This window comes from Daldinia decipiens (genome assembly GCF_022478715.1).
Source record: "Daldinia decipiens strain CBS 113046 unplaced genomic scaffold F4813scaffold_17, whole genome shotgun sequence".
Lineage (NCBI taxonomy): Eukaryota > Fungi > Ascomycota > Sordariomycetes > Xylariales > Hypoxylaceae > Daldinia > Daldinia decipiens.
Window position 1 is genome coordinate 50,947 of NW_026054560.1, and position 19,819 is coordinate 70,765.

The 19,819-nt window shown below is 47.2% G+C and overlaps 6 protein-coding genes across 6 annotated transcripts; 1 reads left to right on the top strand and 5 right to left on the bottom strand.

The window, feature by feature from the left end:
• Positions 1-63: 63 nt before the first annotated feature.
• F4813DRAFT_75257 (origin recognition complex subunit 5 C-terminus-domain-containing protein) lies at positions 64-2,081 on the bottom strand. The gene is made up of 2 exons (XM_049248863.1): positions 1,259-2,081; positions 64-1,186 (listed from the first exon to the last, which is right to left on the bottom strand). Exons 1-2 carry the CDS (start codon positions 1,769-1,771, stop codon positions 236-238), a joined length of 1,464 nt encoding a protein of 487 aa, XP_049099349.1. The 5' UTR covers positions 1,772-2,081; the 3' UTR covers positions 64-235.
• Positions 2,082-2,698: 617 nt separating this feature from the next.
• On the top strand, positions 2,699-4,875 carry F4813DRAFT_75272 (uncharacterized protein). The gene is made up of 3 exons (XM_049248864.1): positions 2,699-3,168; positions 3,224-4,112; positions 4,257-4,875. Exons 1-3 carry the CDS (start codon positions 2,932-2,934, stop codon positions 4,739-4,741), a joined length of 1,611 nt encoding a protein of 536 aa, XP_049099350.1. The 5' UTR covers positions 2,699-2,931; the 3' UTR covers positions 4,742-4,875.
• A 186-nt stretch (positions 4,876-5,061) lies between these two features.
• On the bottom strand, positions 5,062-5,992 carry F4813DRAFT_389567 (carbohydrate esterase family 1 protein; the record flags this gene model as incomplete). Its single annotated transcript, XM_049246853.1, has 2 exons — positions 5,062-5,833; positions 5,928-5,992. The coding sequence occupies 2 exons, from the start codon at positions 5,990-5,992 to the stop codon at positions 5,062-5,064; spliced, it is 837 nt and encodes a 278-aa protein (XP_049099351.1).
• Positions 5,993-6,800: 808 nt separating this feature from the next.
• On the bottom strand, positions 6,801-9,203 carry F4813DRAFT_396315 (uncharacterized protein; the record flags this gene model as incomplete). The annotated part of the gene is made up of 6 exons (XM_049247812.1): positions 6,801-7,511; positions 7,622-8,316; positions 8,382-8,670; positions 8,733-8,780; positions 8,848-9,015; positions 9,087-9,203. 6 exons carry the CDS (start codon positions 9,201-9,203, stop codon positions 7,350-7,352), a joined length of 1,479 nt encoding a protein of 492 aa, XP_049099352.1. The 3' UTR covers positions 6,801-7,349.
• Positions 9,204-12,253: 3,050 nt separating this feature from the next.
• F4813DRAFT_75322 (uncharacterized protein) lies at positions 12,254-14,890 on the bottom strand. The gene is made up of 3 exons (XM_049248865.1): positions 14,662-14,890; positions 13,853-14,596; positions 12,254-13,800 (listed from the first exon to the last, which is right to left on the bottom strand). The coding sequence occupies exons 1-3, from the start codon at positions 14,797-14,799 to the stop codon at positions 12,373-12,375; spliced, it is 2,310 nt and encodes a 769-aa protein (XP_049099353.1). The 5' UTR covers positions 14,800-14,890; the 3' UTR covers positions 12,254-12,372.
• A 2,742-nt stretch (positions 14,891-17,632) lies between these two features.
• On the bottom strand, positions 17,633-18,778 carry F4813DRAFT_389570 (Orotidine 5'-phosphate decarboxylase; the record flags this gene model as incomplete). Its single annotated transcript, XM_049246854.1, has 1 exon — positions 17,633-18,778. One exon carries the CDS (start codon positions 18,776-18,778, stop codon positions 17,633-17,635), a length of 1,146 nt encoding a protein of 381 aa, XP_049099354.1.
• Between the last annotated feature and the right edge of the window lie 1,041 nt (positions 18,779-19,819).

Here is a 19,819-nt window from a genome sequence, read left to right on the forward strand (position 1 = left end):
TGTGAAAAAGCGAAGCGAAGCGGCAATTTTAGCGGAAGTGTAGGCTGGTTACAAAGGTATTGAGGCAACATGTCGAAGACATTTTATATTCATGATTGGTAGATCACAGACATGTAGATCAAAATTACTGTTATTTTGGAAGAGCTACAATGATGTATATAACAAAAGGGTATCGTAATGTGTGTAGTATCCCAACTTGTTTCAGTATTAGATCTCACCCGTGCTTCATTCCTCTTCACTCGACAAGCCATTCCTCAACCTCAACTCCCATACTCCGCCCAACGCCTCGTACGACTTCCCACCCAACTCCTACTCTCCACTTTCCACCACGATCCATCGTGTCTCCCGCGCCGCCCGCTCCTCCGACACGAACGAGCAGGCGCAAACTAGCTAGTGTCGCAATCGCCATGCCGACGTCCCCGTCAACGGTAGGTTGGTTTTCTGCTCCATCATTCTCGTCGTTAACCCACTCCTGCCGTGTGGCGGCGTAGATAGCAACCATGCGCTCCAGCACAAAGGCGCTAGGACCTAATAGCTTGCGCGCGATCTTCCTGTGCTTGGCTTTCTTCGTAATGCGATGTGCGATACCGCCGCCGCCGCGCCGCCGCCGCCGCCCAGAGTGCCAGGTGCTGAAGATGGTCTGGTCGTGGCGGGGCGCGTTGTGCGAGGCGAGGTAGGCGGCGATTAGAAGGAGGCGGGCGGTGGGCGGGAGAAGGGCGGCGAGGTCTTTGCTGCTGCTGCTGCTGCTGCTTCTTGCTTCCTTCTCCCCGGCGGAGATTGGGCCCTTGGCAAGTGTGATGCCGGGCTCGAGGACGGCTTCGTCTTGGAAGTAGGCCCGCGCGGCGACGAGCAGCTTCGAGAATTCCCGGGCGCGGTGGGTGCCTGCGGCGACCGGGGCGGTGAAGCGAGGCCATAGGGCGGCGCAGGAGCGTGCGAGGCCGGGGAGGGAGCGCGATGCGGGTTTTGCTAGGGCGTCGTGGACGGCGGCTGTGAAGCGCGTCCAGAGGTCGGTTGTTTCTTGGGGCGTGGTGTTGGGGAGGGAGGGGGGGAGGTATGGCGGGCGCGAGAGGATTGTTACGTATTCGGATTTCGTGTACGGTGGGAAGTAGAGCTGCGGAACGGAGGAGACGCGGAGGAGGGAGGGGGAGGGAGCGGTGAGGATGAATATTGTTGTTAGGTTGGGGATCTGGTGAGGGTGTTAGCTTGGAGTTGGATTTTACGTATAGACGTGAATACGTGGATATAGAAGGTGACGTACAATCTCGGAGAGCCTGGCTAGAGCGGGTAATAGGGTTGGTGGTGGCTCCCTCTGGCGATCGATGCCATCGAATACAAGCACGAACCTCGAGTCTCTCTCTTGGGGTTGGTCGTACTTGAGCATCTTGGTAAGCTCAACCGTCAACGCAGCAATCGTCTCGCAGCGTCCAACCGCCGGCCTCCCCTCCGACTCCCACTGCAGAGCATCGCCCACCGCCCCAACAACCCGCTCGTATAGATGCCGCGCCGTGACGCATTCGACGGACTTCACGATGGCGTAGTTGAACAGCGGCGCGTCGTCGTCGCTGGAAGAAGCCGAAGATAACGCTTCGAGGAGACGCAAGGTGACGGCGCTCTTGCCTGTTGCTTCCGTGCCGTGGATGATTAGGTTGCGGCACGGTGCGGCTCGGGGGTAGAGTAGCGTTGCTAGAGCTCTGATCTGGGCGTCGCGGCAGGGGAAGCTCTCGATGAGGGCGGCGAGGAGGTCGTCTGGGAGCTCGAAGATGCTGGTCATTGTTTGGGTTTGGATTTTGCGGACGCGCAGGATGGTATATCTCACGCCGATAGAAGGCAATGCTTGCGGGCAGAGCTACATGAGGTAGGTAGGTAGGTGTATTATAATTTATCTTGAGAATTATGCCCGTACGTTACGTGGTATATGTAAAAACAAAAGATATGCAGATATTAGGTATTTGGAGGTAAGGATGATTGAGTGAGTTTACATAGCGTGTTAAGGCTGCATAGAGGAAGTCGGGACAGAAAATATGAGTCGGCATCTTAATGGCCTGATATAACGGGATTACATAACATTACATAACATCAAGTCTTACCTTTGATCATTTCCCAGAACTCTAGTTCCCTTCATTTTAATAAGAATATATTGTGACATACGATACGTGCTTAATAAGCCATACTAGATCCCGACAGGATACCGGCAAGATACCGGCAAGCATATATAGATGCGTACAAGATGGCATGCACGCTGCATCTTCCCTTGTATCATAATTAAAGCTTAAAGACTAAAGATGCCGTGCATGCATATGGGTATATACATATGTGTAACTGAACTTCATCCGTGCGGTATCAAGGGAGTTCTGTTTGGGTTAAACTTGACGATTTATTATTTCCTGTCAACCCTGTATTCAAATAGGAGGCATAAGAGTGCGGCTGAATCCCCCCACTTCATCGCATGGTTATGCCAATACTCAAGCAATTGTGGTAACGCGAATCAGTAAAGTACATATTGATAGGGAACAGCAACGGAGTACATACATATATACCCATGTTACCTAGTGGGGCACTGTCAGATCTGAGATACGTCAGTGTCAGCAATGAGCAGTAGCCACTGCCACACCAAACTAGGTAACATCGGGAAACTAGAGGAACTAAAGTAAGGAATAAAGTAAGGAAAGTGATAGGGGAACAAGTCACATTTAAGGACCATTTAATTACGCGAGTTTTCTCCGTCAACCTTTATAAGTCCTCCGTACATATTTCATTGCTTTTTTCTCGAGTGCATCCCCCTACGTAATTCCTGCAAGCTTGAAGAATAAGGCGTTTCCACAATACGAATCCGGTTACACTTATACATAATAGTCAGAAAAAAGAGGCGCTTACTAGCTATCCAACAATGATGCCAAGCTGACTTAGCGCAACCCGATTGATGAGACGAAAATGGACGGAGCAGACGTTGAATCTCCAGATATTAATGTCTGCCTAAACGCCGTGCTAGATATAAACTTCGCCGTCGACGACAGCAGCCTTGTGCATCTCGCTTCTCCGCCTGAGACCGGTTCCTCTAATAGTAAGCCCTCCGGGGACAGTCCAGATTCTGATAGACCTTATCATTCAAAACGGCCTCACAAGAAATCTCGAGCCGGATGTCAGCAATGCAAAAAGCGTAAAGTAAAGGTAACAGAGTGCCGCATATAAATAAAAGTCTTAAAACACTAATGCGTGGTCCAAGTGCGACGAGACGAGGCCCATATGTAAAGCATGTAGGCTTCGAAAGGAGAAATGCATATATCCAGCCGCCTCGGCCTCGGCAGCTCTATCTACAACCCTAGTCTCTAGACCTACTCCCATCTCTAACTCTTCTTCTCCTATACCTTCCCCTCGGCCATCATTTAACACCGATCCCAGCACTATGGTTATTTCCGAGCCTCTATTTCGGCCACCCGAGATGACTGACGCTCTAGATATGAAAATGCTGTGGTTCTATACTAGCCGAGGATATCAGTTCTTCTCAATCCAAACCGGTCGTTCTCCAGCAGTCGATCATGTGCTGCAGGTGAAAGTTGTCCAACACGCTTTCAAGTCTCCTTTTCTCATGGATTGTTTAATGGCAGTTTCGTCACTTCATCTCCAATCGATGAACCAGCCTGTTCCGGCTCAACGCACGGCAGCTTATTGCTACAGAGCCTTCCAGGGCTACCGGAATGCTATTGAGACAGCAAATCCACGTGATTTTCCTGCTCTAATAGCGTGCTCGCTTCTAATGGTGGCTGTGAGTAGTCAGCCGTTCCGAGATCCGGATGCAAAGCCGCTGTACGTGGTGGATTGGATGCATGTCTGGCGTGGAATCAGCCTCATCTTTGAGATCGTCACACCACGAGTCCTCCAAGAGTCAGGGATGGCGGTGCTATTCTACAGGCCACCGATAGACCTGGAGAAGGCGGCCGCGTACATACCAAACAACTTATTATTCATGGTAGCCTCTATTAAGCCTGGTGATACCGACGATGAGCATCAGCAAACGTATTATGATATGCTCAAATGTCTTGGCTCGCTTTATCAGGAGGTCAAGGAGCATGGCTTCAGTCCTATCCTCGATCTTCGCATCGTCACCTTCCTCAGTACGTATCCGAGTTCAACATTGTTTAAGGAGTCAGCTCTATTCTTTCGTAGCAGTCCCCGCCTTAGAATGGTTCAAGCACAGCTCAAAACTCGTAATCCCACAAGTTGTTAAACCATTATGTACTAACTTTAGACCTTAATAGCATTTGTCCCAAAGGCGTTTATTCCGCTTGCTAAGGAGCATCGACCTCGGGCCTTGGTCCTCTTGGCTCATTATCTGGCTTTCTCTAAAATAACTAAAGGCGTGTGGTGGGTGGATGGTATGGCAAACAGAGAAATTGGGCATATCTGCGAATCCGTTGGTGAAGAATGGGCGCATCTACTACGTGTACCTCAGATGGTTCTCAAGACAGAGGATAAAGTCGAAATCGCACAGTTAATCATCAATAATCGAAATTGGACGCCCGCCGAGATGGATCGATATGAGCGAGACCGAGATCCTAGGTTAATAACCGATCTCAGGCTATTCGATAACCAGGGCTCCGAAATCGATATTTCCCAGGGCGAGTGGATGATTAAAACATCTACTCCAATGCCAATCAATTCAAACACTAATATACCCAAATATTTAGATCCGTACCCTGAACTATCTAGTTCGGTTGCAGAAGTCTTGTCCAATCCATCATAATTGGTCACAGCTCCTTTCATGCTACCGGAATAGAAGCATTAGCTTTAGTCCTATTTCTATAGGACACGGGATTTAACAATAGAGAGAAGATAGCAAAGCTATAAAACCAGATTGGAAAAGATGTTGCAGTTCATTGCATGAGAGCTAAATGAAAAGGAGGGACTCCGATACAGGCAAAATGACATCTTATGTTGGAAGCGTATTAAGAACGCCCCCTTCAATTTTAATCGACAAATTTCATTTGTATGTACAAAATAGCGCCTCACTTCATATAGATACATGCTAATATCGGCAGTCATAGCGCTCGGTATCCCGCCACATCACAACCCGAACCATATCTCACTAGCTGTCAGATTGGACGGCACGCTGTGACCTACACCTTGTGCGTAGATACCCTGGACAGAGTCACCAAAGTTGTTCGTTGTATATCCCTGCTTGGGGGAGTTTTGCACGGATTCCGTAGGTTCCTGGCTGACGTTGAAGACGGCAGTCCACTGCTTGATCTCCTCCTGATAGTTCTGCGGCGCCAATGTGCCGTCGGCGCTACCGTGCCAGATCTGCATCTTGGGTCTCGGTCCGTCATATCCGGGGTACATGTCCAACACTACCTGCTTCCACTTCTCGGGAGTGGCTTGCGATTGTCCGCCACTGCAGCTGTTATTCCATTGGTCGACACCGCCGGACGAGCTGACAAAACATCCTGCGGCCACGCCGCTGTACAGGGACACGGCTTTGATAAGCTCCGGGTACGTGGCAGCAAGTACGTTGGACATCATAGCACCGCTGCTGCCGCCGGTGACGTAGACCCGTTCGGGGTCAACCTTGTACTCGGAGATAGCGTATAAGATCATGTTTGCGATGGCTTGGGAGTCACCACCACCAAGATGACTCAAGGACTGCTTAGATGATACATCCCAGCAAGTACCGCTGTTAGGAGAGGATGGCCAGACGGTGATGTAGCCCTTTTTGTCGGAACCCTGGCGCCACGGAATCGCGCTGTTTTGGAAGTACGACTGCGCTGACGACTGGCACGAATGGATAACAACTACTAGCGGCGGGTTCTCAACCACATTGTCCGGCTTATAGACGTACCTATCTCTGTTAATTCCATGGTAGGGGAAGTGGAAAGGAAGATTCTTACATCTACGCTTTGGATGTCGCGTTGTTGTTGTAGTTCGAGACCTACGTAAGCGAGGCCGCCATGGCCGTGCTGGCCATAAGGCCCGTCAAAACGAGTACGGAGAATAGCATTGTCTCTTGTCAACCCAAGAGGCAACAGGAGGAAGGTTCAAACAAAGATGAAGGCTAGCCCCATTGCCCCGAAGATATACAGCGACCAGGCAATATATATAAGAGCCGGCAGATCCCTCCCCGTCGTGACGAATGCCACGAACAACAAGCTTTTCTCGGTTCGCTTCCCCGCATCCAGTAAATTACTCTAAGACCTTCTTACCCTTGGATCTTCAATGCGCTACCGCCGCCATGACAGGGGGAAGATTTACCGTCAGATAGAAACAGGGTAAAGCAACATAACAGCTGCCTAGGCAAAGAGGCAATTTCCCTAAGAGGAAAATACCTGCATTGCATATAGTGCCGGGAGATCAAAAACGTGGCGAGCGCCACGCAAAATTGCCGTTTATACAAGCTTTGCGATCGCCGCCCCTATCCCCCGGCTAAAGTGGCGGCTACAGTTGCTACTTACTCGAGTGGTTATTAGGCGGGCGCTGCTCACCCCTTTTCTCCCGTGGAACTGGTAATTGGAGCGCAAGGAAGAAGAACTTGTGCTTCTCTACGTTTTTGCGTGGTTGGTGATGTAGTTGATATAGGCTTGGCATGGCCCTTGTATATTTGTTTATATATTGCATGATTTTCGAGGAAGATGGGGATTGGGAAGATGTCCATTAACCGCGACCTGAAAACAAGTATACGGAAGGGAATAGAAGAGAAAGAAAGCTAACTAGTTGTGCACTACGCATCCATCTCTACGTTACGTCCTAGTCAAATTCACACACCAGACAGATCGAACATGTTCTCTACCTAAGGTTAAGCACTTACAAGGTGACAAAATTACACACCCATAGAGCAACTCAAATAGCCGCGGCCATTAGCAAATTTTATTTGTGGTTCGTATCTGACAAAGTTTACATATTCCTAACAACTATGGATTCATGCTTGGCCATGACATCCAAATTGGCAGCATCCACGGGCCAACACTATCCCAAATAGTGTGTGCTACCATGCCTCTGCGTCGTAAATTAAACTCGTAACCAAGGCCACTATCGCAAGAAATGGCATTGCCAAATACTACCGACGCATTTGTACATACGGGGTTCGTCTTCCAGGAGTGGTCTTGTGGTGAAATCCGTTCTCCTTGAGAAATCAACTACACCGATTAAAGTGTTTAGGAACACCTTCTTTTCATGTAGTCCTTTTTCTAACCCTTTTCAATCCTTCTGACTTCTGAAATCGAACTGGCAGAGTTCTTCCTTTTTTTCTTCTTTTATTTCTTTTATCATAACATTAGTTTTGGGGGTATCAGCGCATAAACGAAAAAACTTCTCATCAGAAGAGGACAGACGGAGAGGAAAGGCCTCGGGCCGTAAGATTACTAGTCATCCTCTTTATCATCGTCGTCGTAACTATAGCTCTCACTGTAGCTCTCATTATCATTCTTCGGTCTGGGGCCTCTGAACGTAGTTCCGGGAGGGTGCTCATCCAGACGGAACTTGCAGTGCGGATGGAGGCATACGCCATTGGTAATGCAAGGACACTATAAATACCTGTTAGTTCCTGCTCGTGGCGCTTCTCAAACTTGTATGCAAAGAAATCACAGAGTACAGAGTACATGATATAGTAATTTAACCATTATAAACAACTTACATGGTGACCGTAGATGCAGTCGGGGTTTCTGCATTCCTGTCCTGAAATGCAGCGGTTCGAGCGGGCGAAGATGGCGATCGCTTTCTTTTCCTCATCTGTGGGGGAATAGTCATGCGTGAAATTGCATTCTTTGCCCCTAGTGCAAGGACCTCGAAGGAAGTGGTTGTTACACAGCCTGTAACAGTCCTTTCTCCTTCTAAGACGCTCTAAGACGACTGGGTCGACTCGGATAGGCGGGTCCAGTCCCCGAGGTCCAGGGTTCCACGGCACTGGAGGTGGCCGACTCGCTCGTGTTGGAGTGGCCGTTGCCCTGGGAGGAATCGGCAGGCTGACCTGAGGGGGTGGGCTTGGCAGTGTGCGAGCGACGGCTGCCCACGAGGCGGCATTGGACACCTTAGGCAGCTGGGCCAGCTTCGACTGGGAGGGATTAGGGGAGTGTGCTGGTGAGGTTTGCCGAGATGGTTCTTGCGGCTTTGTTGATAACTTCTCATGGCGGAAAAGCCTTGGGACATTTATAATTTGGAGACCCAGAGAAACAAGTTCCACAACAGTCTTTGTTCCCTCGAGGAGGGCCATACGTTCCTTAGTATCGTCGGTAACCATATTCGCTAAGAACGGAGCGTATCCGGCGTCGTGGGAAATACCCAGGACTGCTTTCTTGCAGTTGAAGTTTTTCAAGTGGAACCTAAGAGAATCTGTCGGTACGTTAGACAAAAGCTCTTACTCTTAGAAATACAAGTATATAATAGAGGGTAAATACCTAGGATCTTCGCATCAGCTAACTCCTTACCAAACCCGACATCCACAAAGGTGGAAGATACGTTGGCCTGGTTGAAGCCCATCACAAAATTGTGCAAAGCATTGTGGTCAGCAACACAGCCGTCACGCTTCATGGCTTTACCCAGGCCGGTGACGTTGGCAAAGATATTAACAATAACTGTGACCGAAGTGGTTTCAGCAGAGTTGAACTTTTCATTTATGGCTTTGAGTAACTCATTGGCTGCCATCTTTCCGCCTTCAATACCCTTCTTAACGAAGTTGTCCTTGAACTGGAAAGGGAAAGAGTATTAACTAGTGTCTTACTATGAGTTAGGTGGGAAAAGATACTTACAATTAGTCCATCCCCATCAATAAGGACAACGATGTAAAGGTTGCGATCCTAAAAATGAGAGTTTAGTTGATTGTTACTTAAGAAAAGGTCAAGCTAGAAATAAGTATGTAAATACCGGAACATAACCTAATTTGGTTTCCATCTCATCCAGTCTTTGCTTGAGATCTCTTCGAGTCCTCTCCGAGCTATTGAGGTCCAGCTGCAGATCACTAGCTTTCTTCTCCAAAGTGTTGAGTTCCTGGTGGAAATACGTCTCGACACTGTCATTATACTGGATGAGTTCCTATATATAGTGAATAATTAGTAAACAACCGCGCTCTATTTAGTTTATGGTCGGCGATGCTAGAGACCTACCCTAATCAAGAGCTCATCGCTTGCATGATGCTGACGCGCCTCGTGATAGCGCGCCGCAAAAGCTTTGAGATTGCCCGGCTTTCCAGGGTCGTATTTGGGAGTATTGGGAGGATCCATTTTCCAAAACCTACGATAAGCTAGGAATACAGAGGCTTAGAATGCTTAATATGAGCTGCTGTGAAGTTTCTATGTTTACTGCAATAGTAGAAAATTGTTGAAGGTGCTAGAAATTACCGACAGAGGACAAAAGGAAGAAGCGGGGAGAAGCAATGTTTTTAAATTGAAAGAATCACGGTTTTGTAGAGGCAGTCGCGAGTCGGAAGGTTATTACGATTCGGAAGGCAGTCGCGGATTCCAACCCGTGCTTTGCGGAATCCGTACTGAGGCAATCGCAACTGGTCAAGTGTAAGTAGGTACTTACCTAGGTACCTAGCCTACCTAATTCAGTTACAACAGGAGAGAAAGCTTTCACGATGACAACACATGAAGGATAAATGCAATTTCTGTCAGATAAAATCACTAGCTTTGTCTTATTCTAGAACAAAAGCCGACAACTAACGTTCCCTATAAGAAAATGAAGTGAAGATATATGAGGCTGCAAACATGAACAAACCCCACGAGATAATGAAGCTCGGGATACGTATAACAGGTAAGCCATCAAAGTAAAGTGGATCTTCTTTAGCTTGTGGTCCCCTGTCTGCCGTCCTGCAGGGACCCCAATGGTCTGGGGTACATATATAGTGGGCCCCTCGGCTGCTGTGATTGGCCTGTCGTCTTTCATGTACCTTGAGATCTCCCGCAGGCTAGCAGCCCTACGGTCAGATAGGTACACTAAAGCTTCCGTCTGCATACGCATACCTTAGGTAATTTAGTTTCATTAATGTACCTTAAAAGATATATCCACCTTCCACTATATGCACATTTTCCTTTTTACATCTCTTTAGTTGAAATCTTTACATCCATTACTAGCTCTGAGAAGGACATCAAATTGATACAAGCAGCTCTTTTACTTCGTATGACACCTCTGAAGCCAGCTGCTGGCTCACGAAACGGGTACACTGCTTTACACCTACGCAGATTGACAACTCTACCACTATTCAAATATCTAGAGTCACATTATATTGCTATCCTCAGTGTAAAAAATAGGCCAACCAAACAAATTCGGTACCCGAGGTACATTTTACAAACATTTGCACGTAGTTCCTTCAAGATAGATGTAGCTTTATATTAACACCAGCTTTCTATTAATTATTATTTACGTCATACGTACCTACGTGTCACTGATACCTTGCTCAAGGTAACCCTGATTGTTGGGTGCTTTCTCGTGTTGAACTGTGGTACAAAACGTAGCTGTTCGTGTAACTATTAAGCAATAATAATAGTAACTATAAATACATGGCCTATACTGTTATTTGAACTGACTACCTTGAATATGTGGTTAATTCAAATAAGCGCAATGAAAACTACCTAAACATACCTAGTCTCATAAGGCTCCTAGCTATTTTTAACGCTCAACTTTTCCTTACCCATCTCTACTGTTATAGAAGATACGCATTCAATATAGTTTTGAAGGGCAACCCGTAATATACCGTGAAGAGTACCTGGGACAAAAGGTGATAGTAATAATGAGATGAATAAAAAAAGAAAACACAAAGTTAAAGTGGTATTGGTAAAGGTGCCACAGCCAACTCGCGGTGGAGAAGGCGGCCAATATAAGTAGATCAAACAACAACCTTAACACGTATAAACAATGCTGCTCTTAACCCCATTTAGTAGAAGAAAGCTACTAGTCCTCACAGCTACTCCTCACAATAGCAGCCCGCTGATGGAGAAACCAAAAAGGATAATCACTACAAGAGGAGTAAGTTGACGTTACGCAGAGCCAACCAGCCAGCCAGCCAACCTTCGACGCTTCAACTTCCGCGGGCTTTACCTACAACACAGCATAAAAAGCAGAGCACTCCCTCTCCATCTTCCTCCCTTCCCTTCCACTCCTCTCTCCCTCCTAAGCCGACCTAGCTCATCTCAACACATGCCCCCCATCTCGCGCTCGTTAGAAGATACCTACCTACCTACCTACATAGGTACATATCCATAGCGACCACCCGCCTTCTCCCGCTGTACCTCAGCGGCTCAGCTACCAACACGTTATATATATATATATATATGCTATTGCCCGACGTAGATAGCCTCGTACAACACTAACCCCCAGCCCGCCTCCCCTAGCCTACGATCCACCCCCCCCTGGCTTGACCAGTGGAACCCCACCCGCCCAGCCCATCGAACAGGGGGCGTCGCCACCGCTCCCGGTCTCGATACATACACTACACGTCTGCTCGCCCCCATGTAAGTTCCGTATGCGGGTAATCGTCTTAGCGCGGCGGGTAGGGCAGCAAGGGGCGCTGGCAGTCTCCTCTCTGCCCATGTAGTAATATAACTACATAACTGACTGTCTGGGTATATAGCAGCATGTACGTAGGTAGGTATGGCGGCGAGTTGGACCAAAGCCCGGAAGGAAAGTCGTAGCGACGCGACGAAAGATAAGACAAGATGAACATATCCCGTTCGGCATCATCTAGTGTTCACAACATAGGCACCTGCCAACATACATAACTACTATATAACACCAAATCAACTCAACTCAACTCGCCCTGGAGCTGAGCACCACCATCATCATCACGAGCACATGCGTTCCACGAGTTCCCCTCGATACCTACTACATCCATCTACGCCACATAACTCACCGTCCATCCGCGCTCAAAGCAAAGGCATTACCTACCCGGTCGTACCATGCAGCCAATCCATGTGATATACATATCACTTAGCCCAGCCCGAGACGTTGACAACCAACCGACAGAAACATTCGGTGCGGTCAGTCACACCCTCACTAGCTGCAGAGCCTGTTGGTCGAATGATTGCTATGTATTGCCTGACGAGTTACCTATCTCGGTGGAGAGCACGCTCGTTTATGTATGGGACGCGCGACCCTTAAAGCCGCCATCGGCCTTAACAACCCACCCATCGGCCGGCACCAAATTTCGGACTTAAAGTTTCAACATTATAAAGGGATCGGCTTGAGCCTAAGCGGCCCTTCTAGGATACTCTTAATGATCATTCGGCACTCTCCAATTTTTTCTCTTATTCGAATCACCAAAGATTGGGAGGGGGATATCATAGCCCTGAACCAATTCGTCTGCATACAAAACACGCCTAGCTTCGTTCTGTGTCTCCGTCATGTTGTATTATATCTTATCATCCCCAACGCCGCATATCAATCAGCTCGTTGTCAGTAAGTAGGAAATTGGTTTAGTATATTCCATAACGTGTCGTTACCAAATTCACCACCGAATTGCCATGCTGTTTGCTCCTCTGCCGTGGGCCCTTCTGCTAGGCTAGGTACGACGTTACTACTGCTTGTCGTCCCTGGGAAACTTTCCGGCCAGGTCGTCGGCGGCCCATCGCCACCCCGCACGGCTTGCAAGTCATTATATGCGATGTCTCCCATGGGGTACATGGGCATGATCGCGCTGAAGTCAAAATTAGTTGGTAGCGTCCAATCCCCGCTTGCGAATATATTGTCGGACGTCCCGGAGGGGGGCGTCAAGACAGTACCCGAGCTGATACTGCCATCCCGCTCCCCTGCCGGCGGCAGTACTGCAGAGGCGCCCATATTCGACGCACTGCTCGGGTGTTGAGACGAGGGCTCTGATAGAGAGTTAGGCGTATGCATGTCGGAAGAGCTACTGGAGGCTCCGCTGCTCGTAGAGCTGCCGCCCGATTCGCTAGTGGTCTTTACCGACAGGCCAAAGCCTACAGCCTTCTTGAAGCGGATGTATATAGCACGCAATACACTCAAGGCGGCCTGGGCAAGTCGATTTCGAGTAGCCATCTTCTCAAAGCGTTCGATTGCCCACTCAAAATGTTGGCGCGCCCCCGGCAACATCGCCTGGTGCTCCTTCGGAAATAAAATATAAATGGACGCTATCATGATAATGGCATCGAATGTACCAAAAAAGAGTGTGAAAGTCTTGTGTTGCTGCGGCTTCAGAAGAGCAAAGTAAATCTTCTGTGCTTCCAGCATATCAAGACTTGCCTTAAGCGCCTCGTAACGGCTAGTTGGCCGTGTAAACACATATGGACGATGTAGCGCCATAATGTTAAAAGATATGAGCTGGGGTAAAGTCGGCCGAACGAATGGTAGCCACCAGCACTCTGGAAGGTTGTCGAACCGAGTGTCCGGATTCTCCATGCGGAAGGGTGGTGGGGTACGGGTATAAAGTTCTAGCAACTCTTGGTGGATCTTTTCGACCCTGGAAAAATCCTTTGGAAATGGCCCTTCCTTCTCTAGGTCTAGAATATCCCGTAGTGGTCGCATGACCTCCCATGACCATATCGCTCGTGTCAAAGGCGTGGGCGGATCATTCTCACCACGCAGTATTATAGGTGACTTTCTCGTATCCTTGGGAATAATCGAGTCGATAGGAAGGCTTCGATTCATAAGGCGGTAATCCACGCTGGTAGGTCTACCAAGTACGGCGCCGGTATGTAAATCCCAGCCGAGTAAAGTCATCCAGACCCTCCGGCGACTTTGTGCATCCCACATCTTTTGCAATGCCTCTTCCGTGGTGTCATCTGGCTTTGGTTGAGGATCCATCTGATCTCGATGCAGGCCAATTTCTTGCGCATCTCGAATACAGGTCCCTACTTGATGCCACTATGAAGACATTAGAATGGCAATATGACTTGGCATGAAATTAAGAACTCACAGCTTCAGTGACCATGCCGGTATACTTAAGGAAGGCTGCCCTTACCCAGCCGGCTAATACCGTCATGATAGACATTTGACGCTTGCCTAAGAGTGCCAAGATAGATATACCCGACTCACTATAGTCAAATGCTAAATCGTCAAACGTCATGTTGCTGGTATATTTTAACGCCTCGAATGTTTCTTCCATACCCTCGGGAAGATACAGCAAGGAAGAGGCTAGCATTTGGAATATGAGAGCCGGAAAGGCTCTTAGGATTGGATCCAAAGCTTGCAGACCTGCCGTCGATAGGACGTTGAACGGTACGCTATACCATCTCTCTATCAACTGGTAAAATACGGGCTCGTCAATACTAAAGTACTGCCAATTGATATCTCTGAAGTAGATGGCCGCCAACTTTTCGACGTAGGTCCTAGCCGGCAGCAGGCGAATCAACGTCTTATATCGTTCGCGCATGCCATAATTATCACCTTCAAATCTCTCAGATGGCATTCCTGCCAATGGCTCCCCATTACTTTCGATCTTGCGCAGTATCCCAAGGGTCGATACGCTATTAGAAGAGTAGCCGAAGTCTGCAGTCTTGACGGGTACCGATATACTCTCCAGCGGATCGGATGGGCGGTCGTGGATATTTTGAGATAGTCCTTTTCGATCCGACTTTGTATTTGGCGTCCCGGTCTCGTACCGACAGACGGTTGCCTTATTCCGCGATACGCAATTCGTACATGGCATCTTCCGATCGCACTAGAAACGGCGTTAATAGGTAAGGGCGTGTTATGTTGTTGGGCTGGCAGGGGATCGTTTATCACCTTCTGTTTCCTCCGATGACATTCGGTGCAGCTGATGACAATCCGCCTTCGTTTGCGAGGTGGCGCTTTGCCGTGCAGCTCTTGATTTGATTTGGAGTCCATCTGGACGACGCTTTCAGCCACTTCAGCGGCGGACATGGCGATAAGAATGTGGGCAAATTCGAAAGTTTTGTTGTAACGATGTGACCCGAAACACGATTGTGGGTTGAGGGGAAATTGAACAGTATGTAGGTAGCAGATGTGGACGGAAAGTTTGGTTCTGCTCCCAAGTGCCTACGGCCCACGGCCCACGGGATTGCGCGGTGTAAATCGTATGGACGGCTAAGTACCTAGAGGGCTAGGTTCATATGCGAAAGAGACAGAGAACGGCACAGAGGATTCGTTCCTTACAATGCTTACTTGCCTGCCTATGTACCTGCCTATATTAAGGTACCTACCTAATGTATTAGGTATGTAGTCTTTCTTACGTTTATGGTACCTAGGTACATATGTACCTTCACATATAGGTAGCATAAAATCATTATAGCCCCCGCTCTTACAAGGTGTGAATGTACACATGTGTGGTTTGTAATAAAAACGTGGAAACCCCGACCGACGTTGTTTCCTTAAAGCAACAACCGTAATACCGTGGCATTAAAATAAACTTTATATATATTTAAATATAAATATATTAAACTGGTATAATGTTACGCACGTAATAACGCGTGATTAAATTACACAATTGCTTAATCTTAATATTTTAACAATAAATTACTTTTAATAATTAAATCGTTTTATGTTATAAAAACCCGAGGTAAACCTATTAATAACCTTTAAACCGTCTTTTAAACCTTATTACATACAAAACGGCATACGTACTTATGCATCAACCGCGTGGACTAAACCAAAACTCTCATCATTCAACTCTCATCATTCTTCATTACGCCGCGATCCATCACAACAGGAATTGATAGACGAGGAAGAGGAGGATGTGCCAGCACTGGAGTTGCCCACTCCAAAGCCCGCTGAACAACCCAAGAAAGGCCTCGTGGACGACCTCGCAAAACCCCACAGATTGAAGCTGATCAAGCATCGCAACAAGCAGATCTAGCACAAGATGATGCGCCTGTATAGGTAGGCAGCTAAATCAGACAGGGAGCTTCGGGTTATACAACGACTCCGAATAGCACGTGGGCTAGATCCAAAGCTACAGGATGGCGATATATTTTAATTAGCTGGGCTAGACGACCCGTTTGGTGATACTTTAATAACTGCTGATGAGGCTAGAGCTAGAGAGGAAGAAGCCGAAAATCGCCAACGAGCAACGTTCCTAAAAACTCCTCCAATATCACCCACTTATTAGTTAGCAATAGATAACTATATTTTCTTCGGTGATTAATACACTCCGTGTATGCTAATATCACGTTATATTAGTAGTTGGCATGGATATTTGCCTCATTTTAAGGAGTATTGCGCGCATGCTGCGTACGTACAAAAGTAGCTATAGCTAATGTTATAATAGTGTGTAATTAAGTTATATCCTATTGAATATAGACCAGGCAAATCTTGCAAAAAGGCATTCTCGCCCAACATTATATAGCTCTCGGCATTGACGGTTATGATATAACTCGTTTTGCTCAAACAGGGCTGGACGTCGTGAGCTAAGTACATGCGTAACCAATTTATATTCTTCGCCGTCCAACTTGGGAAACAAAGTAAGCTCCTTATGATCAAGCAACCTGTGAATATCGGCACGAAGAAGCAATGTATTACTCAGCTCATCGATTTCAGGGAAAGTTGCTTGTTCCGTTCAATATTGGTTCATCCTGTTATGCATAAACCAAACATCGCTCGCTCGGGGAATGATATGGGCTTGATCGACACCGCAAAAGGAAGAGGAAATTCGGCAGCTTTTGTCACGGACGTGAGTAGCGTCGTGACCCATATGCGTTATAATGCTATCTATTTCGGGAGGGATGGGATGTATTCGGAGAGAGGCCCATGGGCGAGGCAAAGCACCGTGAGGGAATATCCAATGGCTAAAAGCGGGAACAATAGGATAAGGTTTTATAAAACGTTAATAATAGACTTTTTCTTTGAAGCGAGATACTTGCCTTTATCTAATGTAGAGACATGAAAGAAGTATAACTTCTCACGAAGGATACCATCTAAAGGTGGTGTAATAGGCGTTGCTTCAGGGCTCGGAGATGTGGCGAGGTAGACTGTAGCTTGTGTTGTTACATTGCTTGATATATGGTCAGACTCTGTGGTTTGAAGGCCAACATTACCAGCAATGATACAACAGGCGTAATAAACAAGGTCATAATAAATTCCCCCATCGTCTAAAGCGAGGAAGCGTAATAGTGGATTGTAAGTATCCGGGTATCCGGGATGATAGATGTCGATAGCAGGTATAATAGGCCTGTGTACACCTTTACCTGTGGAGCTTGAATCTGCGGGAGGCTGTACATATAGAAGACGACAATACTGGTTTGAGTGCGAGTTTCATAGTAATGGTAATAATAATAGATATGTAAATACATGTTATTTTAGATAAATAACTGACGAACGAGGTTATTTTAAGTGGAGTAATTAATTGTTGTAAATGCCATGTGATTAATTTTAAAAGAAATTAATAATAAAAAACATAATTAACTTTAATAAAAATATAAAAAATAATAATAATTTAATTACGTAATTAATATTTTGATAAAATAAATATAAATAAATATATATTTAACGTAAATAATTTATATAATTATTTATAAAAACTTTAACCGTGATATATTAATTAACATAAAAAACAATTAAATATCATTTGGTATAATTTAACTTTCTTTTATAACCTTTTCCAAATTTTTTTTACTTGACCAAGATCCTCGAATGACAATGATGACTATATTGTATAAAGCCGAAAGAACTCCAGGCTCCGGGACGAATGCATCATCCATGCTTAATATAGATCCGCCTGATGCGAAGCATCTGTTTACTTTCACGCCCGCTGTTCTATCCGGCCGAGATATGCTTTCCATGCCTTTCTTCGATACCGTTCGGCTTCCACCTGTGGGGATGCCGCCTTGAGAATACCTCGTCCCACGATGACAATATCGCTACCACACTGTCCTACAAGCTTTGTGGGTGTGCTGTATTGTTGGCCAAGACCATCGCCCGCAACGCTGCCGTCTTCTTCGTCTTCGTCGGGTGGTAGTTGGCAGCCTGGGGTCATAGAGATGAAGGAATCTGTGTTTTCGCTGTTGAGGGTTTCCTGGGAGATGAAACCCATCACGAAGTCCTTATGCTCTCTCGCGGCTTCAACACAGGCCTGGGTGTACTCCTTAGTCATGAGATTTCCCTCGCTAGACATCTGTGCCAATATTAGGAGTCCTCGCTCCCAAGGGGGTTCTTCAATCCCTGCGTATACAAGCTCATCGCCTTCCGCAATAGATTTACCAAAGCGCGGCGAGTCTACCGGTTCGAATGATTGCGTGAGTGTAGTAATGGACACTATGCTCCCTTTTCTACCGTTATGCTCGGTGCGGAAGTTTGACGGCGGTGGGGGATCCTTTGATGGCGACAGCGCAGTTGTAGGTTGTCCATCCTCGCTACCATTTTCGTCAAACTCGTCCGAGACCGGGGTTCCAACAGAGACGGATGTCCTCACTTCATAATTGACACGGGAACGCCATCGGGCGGCTGCTTGTTGAAGCGCAGTAACAGCGGCCTTGCCAGGGATCATGTTGACGTTTATGATATGTGCCCAATCGATAATCCGCGCGGTTCCAGCGGTGTATTGTAGCTGAACCGTGCTGCCAATGTCCCCAAACTTTCTATCTTCGAAGATGAGGAAGCCATGCTTCCTCGCAATAGCACCTAGCTTGGGACCGGTGCCAGTTTGCGGATGATAATCCCATCCGGCGACGAGATCGTAATGCGTCTTGAGCACGACAATGGACGGACCAATTCGATCAGCTAGGGTGAGAAGTTCGCGAGCGGAGGTAACATCGGCACTAAGACACAGATTTGACTTCTTCAATTCCATGAGCCGGAACAAGTAGTTGAGCAATGGGTGGGAGGCATTGCTGGCTCTTTCGGCGAAGCTCGCCCTAAACGTGGGATGGCGGTCCGAAGCTGTACACATAGCAAATTAATTATTGATATCGTGTTAACTAATCAATTCTCTTTCTCCCTTCTTTACAAGAGACGGAACTCGAAATGGTGGAAAGAGGCGATCGCAAATAATTGTGGGCTAACAGAGTTCCGGGGAACACGTTGAACCGGTCAGGCTCTGCCGAAAGGGTCTTTCGTCTATCGGCGGGCGATCGGCGGTTGGGCGAGAACCCTGGGACTTAGTGGAGCTAAATGATGTCAATTTACTACGGGAGATGGGATAGATCTAAAAAAGAAATAGACGAGATGGCCGCGAAATAGACCAAGCCGTACAAATGCTGCGAGCAGAGGTCTTAATATAGGGAGTAAATGGATCCTGCTGTGATGTGTACATATAAAAACAAGGTATGTAAAGACGGGCACGGAGAAATTTCTCCCATTGAGGAGAAAGCGATCATACCTGAGAGCTGGAGACGCAGAGACGCAGAGGCCGTCTTCTACTCGGTAGACCGCCTTCGTGTTCTGGTGGCTGACCGACAATCCCGTGCATATGCTATTCTCCTCTCAGAATTTTTAAGGGACCTGGGGTCTTTGGGCCTATTGGTTCCCTTTAGTGCGCTTGTTTGCTAGAGAAAACGGCAAAAAGGTATGCGGGCTTGGGTCTGGAATCAGACCAAGATCGGAGACACCGTGCAGGCCTAGGAAGTTTTTACCAAAGACCAATTCCAAATTCGGACACTACGAACAAACACGACCCGTTCCGAGATGAATTAGACGAGACAAGCGACGATCGAAGAAGTAAAAGGAGGCCCTAGGAAGAAGTGAAAATAAGAAGGAAGGTTTAAAGAGGAGATAGTGGATGTTATGTGGTGTCGTTCTCAACGCCAACTTGTTAACATCTATATCGGATGTCTACCAAATTAGTAGGCCAATTGGCCTCCTGAAATATATTTGACTGGGAATCGAAATTCAAGTTTCGACTCTTAAACTGGCGTTGTTGGTTATCAATTAGAAACTTGCATGGAGGAACATCGATTTATTTTTACATGAAGTAGTGGGTGAAGTAGTGGGG

Bases quoted from the DNA above. Each gene is read 5' to 3' on its own strand.
- F4813DRAFT_75257 (XM_049248863.1), bottom strand. From the start codon at position 1,771: ATGACCAGCATCTTCGAGCTCCCAGACGACCTCCTCGCCGCCCTCATC. The intron at 1,187-1,258 runs GTACGTCACCTT...CACCCTCACCAG, and splicing joins TAGCCAGGCTCTCCGAGATT to ATCCCCAACCTAACAACAAT.
- F4813DRAFT_75272 (XM_049248864.1), top strand. From the start codon at position 2,932: ATGGACGGAGCAGACGTTGAATCTCCAGATATTAATGTCTGCCTAAAC. The intron at 3,169-3,223 runs GTAACAGAGTGC...GCGTGGTCCAAG, and splicing joins GCAAAAAGCGTAAAGTAAAG to TGCGACGAGACGAGGCCCAT. The intron at 4,113-4,256 runs GTACGTATCCGA...AGACCTTAATAG, and splicing joins TCGCATCGTCACCTTCCTCA to CATTTGTCCCAAAGGCGTTT.
- F4813DRAFT_75322 (XM_049248865.1), bottom strand. From the start codon at position 14,799: ATGTCCGCCGCTGAAGTGGCTGAAAGCGTCGTCCAGATGGACTCCAAA. The intron at 14,597-14,661 runs GTGATAAACGAT...CGCCGTTTCTAG, and splicing joins GTCATCGGAGGAAACAGAAG to TGCGATCGGAAGATGCCATG. The intron at 13,801-13,852 runs GTGAGTTCTTAA...ATGTCTTCATAG, and splicing joins CCGGCATGGTCACTGAAGCT to TGGCATCAAGTAGGGACCTG.